This window comes from Hesperophylax consimilis, chromosome 9, assembly GCF_061612785.1.
Source record: "Hesperophylax consimilis isolate HC1 chromosome 9, BYU_Hcon_1.0, whole genome shotgun sequence".
Classification (NCBI taxonomy): Eukaryota; Metazoa; Arthropoda; class Insecta; order Trichoptera; family Limnephilidae; genus Hesperophylax; species Hesperophylax consimilis.
The window spans coordinates 25,952,656-25,972,500 of NC_142844.1; the positions used below are offsets into that span (position 1 = coordinate 25,952,656).

Below are 19,845 nucleotides of genomic sequence, written 5' to 3' on the forward strand. Positions count from 1 at the left end.
CTGGAGATTGGTGTTTAAATCATTTTCATTTCTGAACTTTTTGTGTTTGTTTTCAATTAACTGCGATGGGAAATGATCGGTTTGTGCGTGGGTAACTTCTGTCTCTAGCCCGTTTCCAGGTAGGTAGGTAACTCAAGGAAGGGAAAATAAGCATTAAATACGCCTCTAAATTACTTGACAAGATATATGAGTCCCCTCGAGCTGTAAGGGATACGGTAGCACAATTAACATTTCGAATTCATCCTCATTTATTTAAATACAACATTTAATATTCTAGTAGTTTTCATTAACAGGGTACTAAATTATAAGACTTAAAGCTGATTGATTTATGAAATACAAGCATCGTTGAACCACAGAGTTGCCTTGATGAGGGACCACCATTAAGAATCGAAACGTCGCGAGTCACTCTAAATTGGTTCTACCTATAGTGATTTCTTTCTGTTCATCTTCCAATCCCAACTTCCACAAATGGGGTTGCAATAGTTATAAAAATGACACTAAACAATGTCCATAGATGCGAAGTTAGCAGTGCAAAATGGACTGTTGCTACCCTGCTATATATCAGTGAGGTATCGAACTGATAGAGGAAGAATGAAAGTACACTGAATTCTGTAGAAACGAGATTTCTGAAGGGTATGTTTGGTTTTATCATGTATGATCGTGTGAGAAATGTGGAGATTTGCAAAGAATGCAAGGGTGATGTAAGCGTAATGAGTAAGAATAAGAAAGATACATTTAGATGGTTTGGGTAAGTAGAGCGAATGAACGAAGAAATGAGTTTATATAAATAAAATTAAAATTACTACATACTGAAAATTTATCACATTACAAATTAGCAATTCCAAAAAAAAAACAATTTTCAAAAAAATTCAGGCAGTGTTCCAGATCGCATCAATGAGGAGAGACTCTTTCAAGAATTAATAGGATTTTCCTTTTTAATCGTTTCTCCTTGACGCAAAATATTTTCTATATATATATTGAACATATGATGCGAATTTGAATGGCAGAAGATGTCGGGAATGCCCGAGTGAACCAAAAATTGGGTCGGGCCATGTCAAGGGTCTGAATAACGGAAGGGTATGTATATCTGCATACCCCATCAGGGAATGACGTGATGGTTAGTTAGTTAGTTAAAAATCAGATGTGATCCTATTTCTCCTAAATATCCCACTAAGCTTTGTTCCTTTCTCACGTATTTTCCTTAAAATAACATGGATTTCGCTGCAAATTTGTTTTCGGCTAAATAATGTACAATGTCACAACATCGAATCGTGACTGACCAACGCAATTAATATTAAAACAGTAGTTTGTTAAAGTATTTTTTTATTAAATTAAATGTCACGTGGGCACGTCCGAGCGCAGCCAGAAACAGTGTTTTCTCGCCGAGCAGGTGAGGCTCCCCGCTGACCGTACTTATTTCAACTAAACTCAAACATATCAACCTATATTTCAAAAAGCGAAAATAAACCACCAGAGATATGGCAGACACCATGTTTGATAAAATATTCAAGGGAAACGTCGCGAAGGAGTCCACTCATGAGAAAATGATAAAGCGGCAGTTTTATTTTGGTTTGTACAACACGAATCTCGCGGTCTTTTTGTTGACAAAATTAATGTTCGTCCAGTTTGCCAAAAATCCGTGACATGTTCAGAGTATGCGGCAAAAAGGCTGGGTGGTGTTTATCAGTTTATCTGCCTCGCTTAAAACTCGCTTCACGGCTAAAAACCAGAAAGGACCCCCGCTGCATTTTCACTAAAAAGGAAAACGTCCTGCGTATTGACTTATATTGTTTTAGAAGCCTTCCGACTGATTCTATATTCCGCCGCGAGTTTGGAAGCGTATGATGTTATTTAAAGTGATCTCTGGGAGCTTTTTGTCCGTTTCGTATTGGGCTGTCGAGCAACACGTAATTTCTTTAACTAGGTGTATTCATGAACTTGATTATCTTACCTCTTGGGCGATTTAAACAGATTGTCGGCGATTTAAACTTGTAGACGATCACAAGAGATAACATAAAAACTCATGTTTTGTCATTGAATAGATTGTTAAATCGGGGGAAGCATAATCAAAATAATATAACTGTGATCTTTCCGAAGCTACCATGTTACGAAACGGACTTTCGACGATGTGACGTTCAAAATGGAAACAAATTTGGTTGTATCTTGATCTATTGTCAGTAAGGTGGGATTTGTGTAAATACATCGACGTACAGCAAAGTGACATGCAGAAGGCTTGTACAATTGGGTGCTTATTCCTGATTTATGTAAGAAACAGCACATACAACTCATCTCCATAAGGCTGGTGTACAGACGAAGGCTTTCATTGATAAAGGACATCCTGTCTTGTGCACGGGCTCCATTAATACTCGTCCAGTTCACCTGTCTGTTCTATCTAGTCATCCTCTAAATAGATAAACCTATCTTATTGTTTTTATTTTTATTTTTAATGTGCGACATCTATTGACTTTATATAATATAAGACGCTGTCTAGGATTGCATTTAGTTCGGGTTGAATCTTGCGATCATACATAAAGATAGTTGCCAATAAAAATGTGCGGTGAAAAAATGAAGACAACGTTGGTAGTTCTTATTCGAAGTATGATACAGTTAAAAGTGACCGATGAGGATAGGGTCCCATTAGCGCAGTTGGTAGAGCATTGTCCCGGAAAGACAAGGGTCCTGGGTTCGAGTCCCAGATGTGACCGTTTCCTTTTCTGATTTTTCTGTTTCAGATTTGCGTTTAAGAATCACTAATATTGTCTTCAATATTTAAATATAAAAAATTTGTATTAAAAAATAAAAACAGTTTGAAAAATGACTCGTCTAAACACTGAACTAATAATTTACTGATAACGAAAAAAAAAACACACCTTTTATTGGATAAATGTTTTATACTGATGATTGACATTCACATTTTTGTTGTTTCATCTGAAAAATATATGTATAAAAGTTTCATAAATTTATCTCAAATTACGTTTGGAACCTTTGGTTTCACAGAGGTGAGAATTTTAATTATTTCGTGGTTACCTTCTAGATTCGAATATAAAGCTTGGTGTTTTCTCTTTCTAAGAGATATTTTTTAGCATGACAGTAAGGGAGACAAAACGACTTCTGTTCCCAAAAGCGAACAAAATGACAATAGTAATAACTGTGTCTAATAGGTGTTAAAGTAACCTAATTAAGTTAACACATTTTTTATTATGTTATCGTAGGTAGATACCTAGCTATGCGACAAAAGTTTACGTATAGTTACTTCTAGCCACCTTTGCGATAAAAAATGTTAACATAATTTTTTTTTACTGTAGCGTCAAAGCACTTTTTAAATAAACGAATATTTTGAGTCATGAATAAACAGTAAAGCAAACGGTGCTAACAACTCTGCAATTAACATTTAACTAAAGGTAAATTATAATCGAATTCACTATAATGGGTTTAGCTTGTAAAGTTTACTGACGAATATATTAATATTACGAATTATACTATTAAAGTTTCATTAAAATTGTACAAAAACACTTAGTTGGAATAGAAATGACCCAACGGTAATAAATTAAAGCACATTCCATGTTTTCTTCATTTCTGCATTAAACTTTATGTTCCATACCTCACGGGGAAAATATTATTGGAATTTACGGAAACTGCAAAACGTCCGAGCAATATCAAATTTGAAATAAAGGTTCTCATAATAACTTTTCATGTAGAACTTTTACGCGATTCAGTATAATTTGTCCATTTTCTTTCAGACATCTCTAACATCATTTTTAAAGGTGATCAAACCTTGGAATTAATTACAGTACCTGTATCATCACATTATTTACTTACGTAAAAAGTCAAATAAATATGTATATAAAATGAACTGCCTGGGGCAACTGAGGAAACTTGGGTCAATAATAATATTCAATTCGGTGAACCAATATCTTGATTGGCACTTACCTACTTTCAACCAAAACCTGAAAATAAATGCAAATATTTTAGCTATTGTAATATATTATATCATGTATCTATACTATCATATATTTCAATCAATACTAATCTAACCTAGTCTACCTATAAGTTTTGCATGTACTTATATCTCTAACTTTTTTTATCCATCTAGAGTTTCTGTTAATTGTATATTTTCTGATGTCACTATTTATAATTTACTGTATATGGTATATTTTATACCGTTGATATTAAAATAAATAAATTCTTGAAAGATTTATTCTCCATGGCTTACGCTAGAGTTTTTAAACATCGGATTTTTAGATCAATATATTGTTTTAAAGCTTTTAAGGTAACAGCAGTAGTTCATACAACAATTATCCAGGGTTTCTAGCACGGTCGATCCATAAAGGTTTTATCGATTCTGTCGGTAACTTTGTAATCGCTCTCAAGCACGACTGCAGATCGCCAATGATTAAGTGTTTTTAATGTATTCGACGTGAACTGTTGTTTGTTTGTTGGCGATTTGCAGTCGTGCTCGGGAACCATGACAAGTTATCGACATTATTTATTAATTAATTAATTAATTAACGGACTTCCTCCAATTTATAACAAAACGACACGAGATTTAGGACAATGTACAATGCAAGAGTGAAGGATGGTATATAAAAGCAGAAACAACAGGGAAAACATAAGAGAATAGAAATGAAATAGAAGTGTCAAGTTAATTCAAGACCTTGCTAAAACTAAAGTGATACAAAATATCCTCAATTGCATAGTGAGCGACAAAAAACATTCTGACTTATACAAAAAAAAGTCTTGACGTGAGTTGACCATTCTACATATTCTGTACGGTGGTGAATTATAAGCATAATTAGTCGAGTTTTAATTGAGGAAGAGCAGTTCTTTATTTCTGAGTCTATGGGTATGTAGGTATATTGAATGTGATGAGTTCTAGTAATGTAAGTGAGTCAAACAAATTGATGATAATTTTAAAGAAACAAATGAGTTCAGATTTTTTACTACTTTACAACGGTTTTCTAAAGAAGAACGGTTTAGAATTTGTTCAATTTCATAATACGAGTAATTGCCTCTTCTAATCTTAACCTCCTAGCAATCCCTTTTAGGAACCGATGTTGAACGGACTCAATATGACGAATATGAATAGTATAAAAAAGAGACCATATAACACAAGCAAATTCAAGATGGGGGCGAACCAAGGAGCAGTAAAAAGTTCTAAGGTTTTTATATTTTTGAAGTCGGAAGTGGTTATTATGGATCAATTATTTATTAATCGTCCTTGCTAGTTACCCAAATACTAATATTATTTGAGGTTCATGGACATAATTCACTTTGCCAGAAACTTTTATATCAAACCTTTAATTGATTTGGGTTTCTAGTTCACATTGGTAAAACACGGCTTTGGACGGGTGGCTTACAATAAATTCATAATTATAACGATTTAAATTAATTGATCAGAAAGGCATTATCACATGAAAGACTTTTGCCAAACTTTATCTACTACGTCTGCCATAATCCTCAGAATGTTGCCCAATAAAGTGTAATATTTAATCATTAAAGATAATAATAACAACTCTCAAACGAAAAATGTGAAACCAAAAAATCAGAAAAAGAGTCGGTCACTTACCTGGCAAGTCACTTACCTGGCAAGTCGCTTACCTGGCAAGTCACTAACCTGGCAAGTCACTTACTTGGCAAGTCACTTGCCTGGCAAGTCACTTCAGTCAGTCAACTCACAGACTCTTTTGTTTAATTTCGTGTTCAGAGATTTTTTTGTTCAATTTCGGGTTCGTCGATTTTTTTGTTCAATTTCGTGTTCAGAGATCTTTTTGTTCAATTTCGGGTTCGAAGATTTTTTTTGTTCAATTTCTGGTTCAGAGATTTTTGTGTTCAATTTCGGGTTCGGAGATTTTTTTTTCAATTACGGGTTCGGAGGTTTTTTATTTAATGACAGTAAAAGGGATAAAAATTCTAAAAACATGAATCGAATCTTACGATATTCAAATTTGATGATACCAGAACTAACAATTCTAGTGTTTTATTACAGGGCACACGCTAGTGCAAGTTATCATTGTTACTAATTTAACGATTTCTGTCAATGTACGGTCACTTGATTGGTCAAAAGATCATATTATGTAACATGTGCTCATCGTAGGTATAAAATATTTGCAAGAATTTAAAAAACCGTTTTTTCATAATCTGCAAAAATCTAGTTCTAACAAAAATGATGGCACGCATCACATATTTTTAAAACAAATATCCTCTCTTCTATAAAACCTTATTTAAAATTGGCTGCGCTCCATTCAACATCTCATTTCTTCTAAGTCTTAATTCGACTAAAATATTACGTATAATTTTGAAATTTGCCAATTTCAACAAAATTATTATATAAATATACATTCCTTTTCTCCATAATTTGAAATGATGGCCCAGAACACCCTTGAAGGTTTAATATGATCGCTCTTTTAGGGAAACAGACCCGCTAATCTGGAATAGACTTCCCTCAGCTCTTACTAATCTCCAGATTTTTGCTGAATTTAAATGGGCTTTTAAAACAAAATTATTTAAAAATGTTACCATTCACAAATCTTAACTTTTTTTAAATATTTTATAATAAGCCATATTCTAAAACTTACAGTAATTGTTTGGTTTCGGTTGTATCCTTATTGTACCTTTTTAAAATGTATGCTCAGAAGATTCTCATTTCTGAGCACAAACTGCCTCCTGTTTTATATAATGTTTTAGTTTTAATATTCTTGTTTTGTCCTGTCCTGCTGTTATTTTTATTCTAAGTTTTGTCATCACTTGTATAAACAGTATATTTATTGTTATAATATTAGATCTGTATTGGGTAAGGCACACTGTAGGAATAATTTTAAGAACATGACCATTAATACTGAATTACCGTTTTTTTAAGTTTGTTATAGTAAAGCGCACTTGAAGTGAAATGGCACTAAACTGTTAGTATTATTATTAAGGTTGAAAGCCAGAAAAACTTGTACAATATACAACAACGCTCTAATAGTTATAAATATTAATATTACTCAAAAGTAGGCAAATCTGAGAAAAACTAGCTTTAAATTATCAAGAGCTGTTATTTATATTTGTTTTACACATTTAGGTAGTTATTTAAAATGTAATTTCTGATTCTGACTCTTCAAAATATCTACAAATATAATTTTACTACTTTTTTTCAGGTGCGACACAGATTTGGCCTCTATGACGAGATATCGAACACCGGGGGGGTGCAGGTCAGGCACTGCAACTGGGTGCGCTTCTTGAAGGTGTGCGACCAGTACGGTCCGCAGGTGAACCTCGTCTGCACAAAGGTCAAAGGGGAACCCATCTATGAGGCGGTGAAACCCATCGCCCCACACACGGAACTGGTCGTCTACTACCTGCCTGAGAGGCCCGAAGAACTGTTCTTTGTCAGGATGAGGAACACTTTGTATAGACAGACGATGGACTCCATTTTAGAGGGTAATTAAAAATACATAACTATTTTCTTAATGTATTTGAATTTGGTTTTTTTGTTAATGAATTAATGCAAATCTTGGAAGTGCAAATTAACCCACTTCCATACATCCGATCGATCTGAAACTCGGCTGATTGACTCGTTGTTGGTAACAATGCGGACGTGTCTCTGAAATTGGATAATAATACACTTAATAAACGAAATAAATGTCGGTCCTACCCAATTTGGATTTAGCCCAGTTGTTTTTTTTTTCTTTTTTCTTTCGAGGATTAATGCTGCTAGCTTCTTAGAGCATGCTCCATTAAAATACATGTAGAACAGACTCAGCATGCCTACATTGCGTCTGTGCATTAGAGATGGCAAGCGGTCTGTTAACTATGAATTGTCAGACAAACCGCCCGCCTTTGCAAAAAGTCTAATAGGCTTATGAATTATTGTGGGGCTCCAGCCCAGAGGTGGCTTCCAAATTCATTTGTTGGGCGTACTTGAGATATGCACAAGGTTAGCAGCTGTTTACTATTAAAGAACCCGCTAGCCCTGTACAAGACGTCCAATTTCTTAAATGCAAGAATATAAGTTTTTTTTTTTATAATCTGCAACAACTGAGTTGTAATTTTCTGACTGGTTGAATGATGACACGCAACTTATACAGCTGTAAAAACCTATAATTTATCATTATTAATCCAAAGTGGGCTGCAAAAATCTGAGAAAAACTAATCGTCAACTGTGCCCATATCACTGGCCAATAAAAAATAAATTACTCGGAATTATTGAAGCATTTGATTACCTCGCCAGATGAAGGGAGTACACTTGAATGCCTCACCGCCACTGAACAGACAATACACACTAGAAATGCCCTTCATGTATATTAGAATAAAAACAATGTAGCCAGTGATTTTTTTGTTTTTTTTTTTATTTATTGTACCACAGATAATTAATCCGTTTACAGAAAAAGATTCCCGCAAACGGTTCTCCAACTCACCGTTGAAGTAGAATTTATTATATATTTAGCGTATTACAATGGTGACTCCATAGTCGACCTAACTAGGAGCTGGCTAAATGAAATCTGAAAACACCAAATTTTCCTGTGAGCATTCTAACTGGCCCTGGCGACTACTGGCTACTAGCTGCCATCTTGCGGACTTCCAAGCAAGCTCTTTGCACTGCCCTCTATGAGTACATCTGTGAAGCTCTTAGCTAACACACTTCCCAACAATTAAACATTCTTAAAAATAAATTTGCAAGGTTAGGTATAAGAAATGAACCTACCTATATATATACTGGTATTTATCTAGAACATCTGTTCTGCCGTGTGGTATCTTGAACAAGTCATGGCGACGAATGCGGTTGGAGTTTTCAGGAACGTATAATCCGTAGCATGCCATGAATTGAAATATGAGCAATATTAAAACCAAGTACATATTGCAAGATTTGCAGAACATCTGCTTTCTAAACTAAATCCATCCGTTGCCTTAAATAAGTCCACATATATTATGGTGTAAGATCACGGATTAGTTCCAAGCGTCCGCATATAATAAGTCTAACATAATTGGCGATTTTTTTTGCAGAGTAGTGCAGAGTCCATACATTTCTAGCATACTTCGGCTCATTTCTACTAATAATAACCATTTTTTTTATCAATAACCATCGAACATATCTATCATTGCGTCTGGGTCATTTGTTATACTCCATAAGTTCATTTTGGTTACAGCCCATTTAGCACGAGCTCTGTCTCACTCACACGATGATGAAACACAGTTCTGCATTACAAACTTAAGCAAAGAATGATCAGATTCAGAATGATTGGTCCACGAAATACGCCCACATCGCATTTCTCGTGTTATTCACCACCCATTGGCAATCATCTTTCGCATTATCCATTACCAGAGGCACAATGGGATTAAATGATTCTGGCAGTTGGGTAATCGTGGACTCTTCTTTGAGAATGATTATGCCGACTCCATGATCAATGTTATTGGAAGCTCAAATAATCATCACATTAACTTGTTTTTCGAAGATAGTATTGCCGATCTCACGCTTGGTTAAACACGAATAATATGGATAACGGAACCCTTTAGAGACATTTTTTTTTACAAAACTGTAATTATGTTTGTACATACGAGTCGAATCAAAGACGATAAAATGTGTTTTTTGTAACAATAGATAACAATTTTGTGGTATAGAGTAGTGAATGGTGGAAATAGTCGGAGACCCCCGAAAGACTTAACCCATTATCTCTGCACTGGAATGGACACACGAGGTCGAATTAAAGTCGATATAACGTATTTTTAAGGCGATGCACTACGTCGTGTAATATTTTAAATTGAGCCGCTATCAATAACAACCCTTACGTAGATGGCGATAAGGTTTAAATTCCCGCTTAACACCATCCGCTTGTTTTGATTTAGGCAAGAAAAAAACATGGCCAAAGGTGCCTTTTATTGTATTTTGTAGATGTTCAGGCATAAATATTTAATTTTTTTTAGATCATTATATAAATAACTTAATTTGCCACATTAAACAATAAAATCATAACAGAAAATGGGTTCGTAAGTAGGAGATTTTGAACTTTAAAGCAGTTTTCATAGGCCTTTACATTATTTTTTTCTGGGCTTATAAAAAGACTTACCTAAAAAATACTCGATTATTTCAAAGGCCAAAATGTATTCTACTTGCAGTATTTAATTAAAGCATCAAAAACATTTTTAGACGACCAAATTTTCAAACCAAAAACACATGATTTTGCATTACTACGTATGGCATCGCCTTAATAGTAACAAAATGGTGAACTGAAACTCAAGTATTATAAATTCACGGTCAGTTCCAGTTTTGAAAATGACTTAATTCTAACCAAATTCAAGTTCATTAAACCAGATTTGACGCAGAAATAACTAACGCATATCACAGACAAACGAAATGAGTATGTTTGATATTTATTATAACAAAAATATTTCTCAATTGTAACAAAAAGTCCCAATAAACGTCCATCACCGGTAGGTAGGTATCTAAACCGGGTACTTTGCGCTTGCGCTTAACCACCTAGTTTGGTTTAATTGCTTTTATTTCTCAATTACACGAGGCTCTCCCGATGTCGCCCGAACCTTTGTCAAATTGCCCAAGCAGTCCGGTCGTCAAAGGCTGTTAGCGCGACATAAAAAAACACTTAACAAAGTAAGAGTTCAGAATTCTTTCCGAGTATCCCCGCGTGTAATGCGCCTTCGGAACTTAACAGTTTCTTAATACGGTCAACGATTCTCTGATAAACGCTTGTATGTATTTAAGATAATCGGTTTGAAGACGTACGAGCAATCCCGACTTCTTGTAGGACGATGATGCGGAGAGTGATCGTATTTTATTTTATTTAAAACCGGGAGCTGCAACAGTTTAACGAAAATAAATTATTTCACAACTTTTGAAAACTCTTACCTCGCAGAGTAATTTAAATTTATCACATCTAAAAGTAAGCTTTTAAAGTAGTATTTGTACTCTTTCTTGAGCCAGTTCTTCTAACAGACATGCAGTGTCCATAATCAGGGCAGTTGTGTCTCACATCACTTATAATGGATACTGGAAGATTATCAGAAACGTTGAACAACGAAAGGAAGGAAGAGTTGGCACAATCAAATCAATATACAAAAAACAAACAACATATCCCTCAACAAGATCCACAATCTACACTCTATATGTTTAAGAAACAAGAATGCAGCTTTCATCGTTTTTAACAAACATTTTTAGATGAAATTTGACGTTTCTGGCCAGAAAAAATGTCACACTTCGTTTTTATGAATGCCGAAGTATCTTTTGTTCGCGTAATTTGGAACTAATTGTGGCTGCAGGAGCGTTGGGTCGCAATGACGCGACACCCTAAGTTTTTACATGGCTACCGCGTTCAACAGCAAAAATTCTCTTTTGGTAAAAATCACGTCTTTGAGTTCCAAGAATAAGTCACCGCAGTGTTGAACGTCTTTTGTAATGACCATCGTTGATTGACTTTATCTCTGTAGTGTTTGGAAGACGCCAGTTTAAAGTTGTCTTTTTTCATCAGGGGAGAAGTGTAAAGACTGTTTATTATACGTTTTAAACGCGTTTGTAGCGGGAGTATAACATTAGTTTAGATGGTCCTCGATTTGGATCAATAGATAAGCGATTCAATGGTGACGAACAAGTATTCGAAGCGATGCTTAGATACACAGCACAAAAAGTATCAATAGTAAAACCCTAGTAGTCATGAACTCCCAATAATCACCCGCTGGTTCTTGTCGTCGCACCGACCATTGTTTAGCCATTCCTTTGTTCTGTGATTGTCGCTTTAGCGTGATGTCAATCATGTTTCGGAGATAAAGATGAAGTCATATTTGTTAACTTACAGGTGTATTTGAAGGTCTTAAACCTTCAAGTTATTTATATCATGCGCGAACTTGATTACATTTGATAGGTATATATACTATATTACAAGCACTTCAAGATAACTGCAATGATTTTTTTTTATTACGTGGGTCATACCTACGTCAAGCCACAAACATTAAAAATGTGTTTGTTATTTTTTTGATACGGAAATTTTCATAGCTTCCGTAAATACTAATGCCGTTATAACATTGTGCTATCAAATGTTTTCTCTTATTTTCTTGAAATTGTCAGTAGCCCAGCCGTCAGGATTGTGATTTGATATTAGCAATGTTTCCTTGTTGAGCAACGTGACTTTATTGGTACTTATCTAAGATTCTTTCCATCAAAGCAGGATATTGACACTATGTAATCTTGGTTCACTTATTTTTCTATAGCCTTTTGTGCTTTCCATTTTAATAGCCATAACATTAGCTTTCTCACTAAATTTCTATCCTTTTTGAGTAGACGGTTGGTTTATTTGGGGCTTTGACCAAAATTTTAATAAATACTTTTTTTTCAGATTCTCCGTTAGACCTCTCAATGTCCCTACTGTCGAGGGTTTTGCTCCCAATATCCCCGCCAAGCGGAACAGAAGACGAACACAAGTCTGTATCGGGAGATTCGTTGGCATCCTCAGCCGCCAGTTCATCTGGCGACATCCTGGATGCTGCGATGACGGTCCAGAGATCCCCCAAAGCAAGGCCTCTGAGAGGAGAGCGAGCTTTGTTACCTTGCGAAGTCTGCGGAAAGGCATTTGATAGACCGTCATTACTGAAGAGACACATGAGAACACACACAGGTTTGTACCCGTATATTGCTTATTAAAATAAACGACTCAGACTCCGAATGGTTTAATAATTTTATTTGCCAGTGCTCTATTCGAATAATGGGTTGTCTTGTTATTAGTATTTATGAGTACGTTATTGAGGATATGAAATAAAATGAACGTTACATAATTGAGATTTACGCGTTCGTAATTGTTGAACGGAAGACACAATGAATAGGTTCACATCATTATACATACATTATTACAAATACGTTGTATTTCGTATTCATTTTATCGTTCATTTCTTGAAGATTGTGACCCTAAGCTCTTGAGCTTGATGATCCAGACTTTTCCACTCCTCCAGGTCTACACTTGATCTTCTGCGACACTAGCGACCCTTCGTGTTTTACTCTTTGTACCTCTTTAGCGCTCTTATCAAATCATTTAAGGTTAACGATATTAAAATATGGGTCGAAACCTCCAGTTTAGTTGATTCTTGTCGACCCTAATACATCTTAACCTAACAATTGACGCCATCATTTATGATGATTTATATCGCCTGATGATTTATAAATTCTAACGATCATCTGTAATCATACGACATACCCAGCTTATTTTTAATTAAGTGTAAAGATCATAACGAGCTTATATTTATTTATTATTTATTCATTCATTAATACTTACATAATTTCACTGCTTCTTTATTTTATTACTGTAGCTTCTACTCTAGTTTTCTTTAGTCTATCTCTTCATCTCTAAGTATCGCACTGTTATCTTCTTCTTCTCCTGCAGCTTGTATACCATTTATCCGTTTGGCAACTCCTGTGGTATTTCTTCTCATCCGGTAGTTTCCAGTTCATTTTTTTTAGTCTCTCCCTTCATCTGTAATAAAGTTTCTAGATACTTTTTTTTTCCAATTATTGATTTTATAAATTTTATTTACATTTGCAGGAGAAAAGCCCCACGTATGCATGGTGTGCAGTAAGGGTTTCAGCACCTCTAGCAGTCTCAACACGCACCGCCGCATCCACTCCGGAGAGAAGCCGCATCAGTGTCAGCACTGCGGGAAGAGATTTACCGCCAGCTCCAATCTCTACTACCATAGGATGACGCACATAAAGGTTAGCCCAGCCATTATACATGAATACACCATTGCTAGAATCGCTTGAAATAAAGATATTTTAATGGAATTTAGGCAACCCAATAAAATCATTTGAATAATTCGTGGTACAACTGTATTCACTGAAAGCAAAAATCATTTAAATGTTTTCAAGGTTTTTTTATAGATAAATATTTATTACTAGCGCAGACAAATAGACAGGATATTTTGAATTCTTGAAAAATCAGTTCCAATTTTGAAACTGAAAATAATTTAGGTGTTTTATCGCTTGTCAAAATTCTTCACACAATCATTTCAAATTTTGAAAGTGACACTATAGGACGGGTTGTTTCGGAGAATTTGAACAATTCGTCAAATTTCAACGTTCATTTCCGGGTTCTGTGAAATTCCTATTCAAGTTCTGTTATTATATCGGTATAGGCTAGTTACATAACAGAACTAAAACAATAACAGAACTTGAAAAAATCTTTCACGGAACTTGAAAATTAACTCTGAAATTTGAAGAATTGTTCAAATTCTCCGAAACAACTCGTCCTAAACTTCAAATCAAATCCGAGTTCAACTAACCAAATTACACAGACATACACATAGACATGACATAGGTAAAGATACATTTCACTTAATTATTAACGGATGTTTTCTACACTTCTAGATAGTTGTGGAGCGACCTTATTATCAGCGAATCACAAATAATCATTCCTTTTCTAAGAGCAAAAGGAAAAAATGTAAATATATTTTTAACAGATTCTAAAAGCTTAAATGTTTAATATCCTGAGTTCTGCGATATTAGCGTGAAACTCGTTGTATACATAAAGCCAATCATTGCTGGTGGAGGCATAAACAAGTTGTTTCCGCTCTTCTCGGTTTCTTGATGTAAGCTGTCATGTATTTCCGCTTAAGTCGTCGATCCAGCCAATTCAAATGATTACATTAATTCTAATCTACCCTTGCTAAACCCTGGAAATAGCAAATTTAATACGTCAAATTTCAGAGCAACAATATTCAAAGAGGTCTGTAAAATTGTAAATTGACTCCTTGAAATGTGAATTTTATCTTCTACTATAAAGTAAATTTCCTTAGACTTCCAATGTTCAGGTGCTTATTTTCTCAGCATGGAGTTTTAACGATTAATAAAATTTCAGTATGCTCTTATGAAAGTCGAAGAATTCCAACATGTCTAAAAAACGAAAAATCTTGGTAGTTCACAAAATAGGCGCAGTTAAGTACCACAGAACGAATGGACTCATTGACTTTATATTGCAAGCAGTTCAGTATTTAAACGATCTGGTCATCTGAACAGTCACCAAGTCTCGGACGTGAACGACTTTGTAAAGTAAACGTACTGTTGTTTGCGGAGTGCCCCTCATCTTGAACTCTGGCTATAAGCGGATTTAATTATTGAATATTAATTACCTCACTTTACATGCCGCTTTCGTGGCGCTGCAACCAAGGCTCCGATGTTGAAACAGACTTAATTAGACGAGTTCCGTCAGTATCGTGAGCACGTCTTAGTTTACGCGTTATATTGTATACCTAGTTACTATTTGCAGCTGTATGATAACCGATTTATTGTCATCAATAGAAATATGTATTACCTAACAAAGTAATTAGAATCATTCTTCCGGGTAATCTTTAATTGGTTTGCTGTTGAAGCAATTGTTGACATTTAGTACTTTCCTTAGATTATAGCGTGGTGCTCCTTATTCCTTAACTGCGGAATATCATTACATTATTACACAAGATTTAATGATCAAGAGCTTTTATGACCCGCAATACACCATTTCTTTGACAGAGTCATAACTAATGGCAAACATCAAATAGAATTGTTGTATTTCAATGCTCGGAGTTGCAAATATTCCCGCTGTCGTCGCCGTAAAATAACAAGGGTTTAGTCTTAATTGCGACCGGACATTTAATATCTTCCGACTGCATTATGAATCTTAGGTATGTCCTTAATTGACGTCAATTTATGACGCCATTTATGCTACATTCGAAATGTATAATATTGGCTGGTTGAAGCGTCACAAGTTTATGGATTAGTGTTGTTGCACTTGCGTTGCTACCCGTCAGCCATAATTTGCTATTAAGATGTTAAAGATGTTAATCTGTTGGGTCTATGTGAGCCTCCAATCTGTCTCAGAGGGAAATGGCATAAAACATGAAAATCTTATTTTGCTGAAATTTTCCATGGATCATTAAAATTGTTTCATTTGGTACTGGACAGACTAACCTTTCCTGGCACTAATTTGAATTCTAACGGTAGAAAAACAATACTTCTAATTGATGATTTCTTTATAGCACAGGTTTCAGTCATATGTTCATGGTATTCGTTTATTCTTAATACTTTTTTTTATAAAATTACATTATGACTTTATCGTGATTTTATTTATTTTATCATTTCTCCATTCCTATCTGTTAGTCTCTTTTGTTGGTACATAATATTATTATTTTAAGAAAACAGTCAATTTAGAGGTTTCGCGTAATGTTGATAACAAATATTTCGTATAATACAACTCAACCTTTTCAAAACCTACTACAATTAGTCAATACAATAAAATACACATGTTACCATTTGTTCCTTCGGCAGACATGTTTTTTACCGAACGAGCACAAAACACAGCAGCATAGCTCACTCTGTTGTTTCCTAATAACAGAGGAACGCGGGATAATGGTTGAAACACCTGTAGGGAGTATAACGAGAAGTCCTTACGAGTTTCAGTTAAAAAGATAGTTAATGGGTATCTTTCTCCTCACAAAGGACGGGAGCCCATATGTCCCGGAAACAACGTGCCGCGTTGACGGCCAAATTACACGTTTTTTCTCGACCAGACCAAAGGGTATTATATCTTTCTTTTATTTCTTTGATACGTCGTAATATAAATTGAAGAATTCATACTATACAACAATAAAAATATTATTTAATTTCATTTTTTTCATTTAAAGCTTTTTGTTATTCCTGTTCTTTCTGTCTTTCAAAGATAATTTTATACAGCAATTTCAGCTCTTCGCTTATCACTTCATCTTTACTAATAGACTTATAAATCCTTGTGTCCAGTTTCTTATAGTATTGCACACACAACATTTATTTTTAAAAGCATAGACATCGAAATTGATAGACTTGCCCTAACACGAAATTTGAGTATCATTTCGACGAGCTGGTGGCAAAACACGTGACCAAATTTTTGGCATCAGAAGCGTTCGAGAATGCTTTGAATAAACTACGATATCAATTGTACGTTGACAGCCGAATTTTAAAAGTTCGCTGAAAGTGGGGCAACGGTTTGCTGGAAAGAATCCAAGGATCTAAATATTAAACTAAAAAATAAGTGAGGTATGTAAATTATAACACATTTGTAAAAGTGTTCAACTAAATAGTGTAACGAGATATTTAATTTTAGAAACAAGCTGGAACATTTTTTCACTCGATTTGGTATTCGTAATTAAGTTTTTTATGCCGTCAGCAATTGCGCGCCATTGTAAAAACGATTAGTAATTCGTAAGCAGATTTTATTTTGCGGATTAAATTATTATTTTACAATGCTAGTGGCTTGTATACTGTCAGATTAATTTATATACAAATTACAGAAAGGAAGACAGTCATGTCCCATGTTTATTCCCCTTTCTCCGCTTGGCTAGTCTATCAATTCAAATGTCCATGGCAAAAAGTTAATTTTCTTGGGTTCATTCATGAAGATTTGTCATCCAAAGTAACCTGATAAATCAAAATGACTTATTTTCCGTAGTTTTAGTAGGTAGATAAGATATCCCTCATCATCATAATATCCAACAATGTATTTATTTTGCTGCAATAACTCGTAAGGGCCCGTTCCCACTTCCGTTTTCAAATCGGGGGCGGGTCCCGTTTTAAAATCGGATGCCCTAGTGGCTGTAGTGGATGTATGGAGCTGTTCACACTTGTCCGACACGATTTGAAAACGGATCCGACATTTTTTGTCGGATGGCTCGCCTACGCAGCGCGTCCGTTTTCAAATCGTGTCGGCACACGCTCGCTCATAGTGTTGTATGGAGCTGTTCACACTTGCCGTCCAGTCGTTCCGGCAGAGTCCCCGCCAAACCCCGACCCCTCCCCGCCCGCTCCCTGTCGCAAGGAAGCAGGCACACTGCGTGCTTGTATTTGGTTATTTTGTTAAGTAAATAAATCAAAACTACAATAATGGATAAGGAAATAAATCCCGAAAATTTAATACCACTGGTCGAAGAAAGAGTATGGTAATATTTTATATTTAACTAAATAAAAACAAAACACTTGGTGTACACAACTTTTGTACATCAAAATTTTTATGTTATTTTATTTAAGTTTACTTTTTTTTAAATTTTAAAGCTTTAATGAGATGCACGGAAGAGCGTATTAGTTAAATAAACACATAATAAAAAATATTTGAGTGTTTATTGTTTTCTTACTTTAAAATATCGATAGCCTTTCTTCAGGACAAATGCACTTTCTCAATTTTGTATTTTGATATGTTAAGCTCTCTGAAACTCATTCCAGTAGATGGTTAAAGGAAGTGATAGACATTCTCTTAAGCCATTAAGCGCCCTTGAGGTGATTTTTCATGGTGAAAACGGCGCTATATAAATAATCCATTCATTATTATTCTAAAATAATTAAAGAACTTTAGTTCATCACTTCTTAACTCACCAATTAACACTTGGAAAATTCCTACAGAAAATCATTCGGCTATGATTGGGTGTACTCAAAATTTTCTTTTCACTTTTTTCCTTCTATTTAATAAGTACCACATGACAACAAGAGCTTCATCGTCGTCCATTGCGCACCATTACTGAATAATGAGCAAATAACATGTTTTTGGTGAATCGACAATTATTTTTTTTCGTAGAGTATGGTCCGTTTTTAAAACGGTAGTGTGAACAGGGCCATTGGCCGTCCGTTTTGAAAACGGGACCCGCCTCCGATTTGAAAACGGAAGTGGGAACGGGCCCTAAGTCAATAGTAACACACATTATTATGACTATTCGCATTTTATATCGGAAAACGAACATTAGGTGACATAACACATTTACAAGCCAACTAATTATAATAAAACGTGTTGCATCAAATAAAAAGATATTTATATACATCAAACACCTGCCCAAAGTGCCCAGTGCCCAGTGACCGTTGGTTTTGATCAAATGTAATTCACAAGTGTCTTAGACACGAGGATAAATACAATATAGATATAGACATCCGGAGACACCAGTATAGAGAAACATCTGCACAAGAAGATGGCATAAAAAAGGCACACGGTGGTCATTCCACGTAAAACGGACGGTAAAGTTCTTAGATTCTACTACATGTATCGCTTCCTGGCTATAACAAAAATGTGGCACCTGCTAATAAAGCACCCATCCATTCATGGTACTCTAAAATAACTTCAACACATTTAGTTCCCATTTGCTTAAAGTGCCTCAATATTGTAGATTTTTTTTTTAAATAAATTATTTATTTGATCTTGAAACACTCAATAAATTTTAAAATGTCATATTTTAGTTCGGTACTAAGGATGTGATTCATATAAATGGTTTATTCCTTTTCATTTTGATGCTTGTTTTATTTTTCCAAATGATTGATTTCTTGCGAGGCGAGTATACGTGGCGCACCTGTCTTAAGCGCCCCCATGTCGGACAAAGTGGATTATAGCATTTTGTTCTGACTCGTAAAAGTTTTATTCGACCATTGCACTTTTAATAAAACACACCTTTGTCTTATTGTACAGCAAGTACGTTTGAAGAACTCCGTTGTAAAATGGTACTTGACTTGGCTACGTATACTTCAGAGGTTGCGGTTTCGTTTCGATTCAAAAATGTGTTCCCTCACAAGAGCGACACTAAGGACGGGTTGTTTCGGAGAATTTGAACAATTCATCAAATTTCAACGTTCATATACGGGTTCTGTGAAAGTCCTATTCAAATTCTGTTATTATATCATTTAGGCTAGTTGCTTGACAGAACTGAAATAAAAAACAGAACTTAAAAATATCTTTCACAGAACTTGAAAATTAACTTTGAAATTTGAAGAATTGTTCAAGTTCTCCGAAACAACCCGTCCTAAGGACAGATTGTTTCGGATAATTTGAACAATTCATCAAATTTCAACGTTCTTTTTCGGGTTCTGTGACAGATTTTTTCAAGTTCTGTTAT

The 19,845-nt window shown here is 34.9% G+C and overlaps 1 protein-coding gene across 1 annotated transcript in view; it reads left to right on the forward strand.

Annotated features, from left to right (window-relative positions):
* Nucleotides 1-19,845, forward strand: part of LOC149421134 (uncharacterized) — a 214,478-nt gene that overhangs the window by 93,815 nt on the left and 100,818 nt on the right. Inside the window, exons 3-5 of the mRNA XM_089635380.1 lie at nucleotides 7,137-7,419; nucleotides 12,321-12,599; nucleotides 13,518-13,687. Of these exons, the coding sequence (XP_089491506.1) occupies nucleotides 7,137-7,419; nucleotides 12,321-12,599; nucleotides 13,518-13,687 (732 nt within the window). The remainder of the gene's footprint in view (nucleotides 1-7,136; nucleotides 7,420-12,320; nucleotides 12,600-13,517; nucleotides 13,688-19,845) is intronic.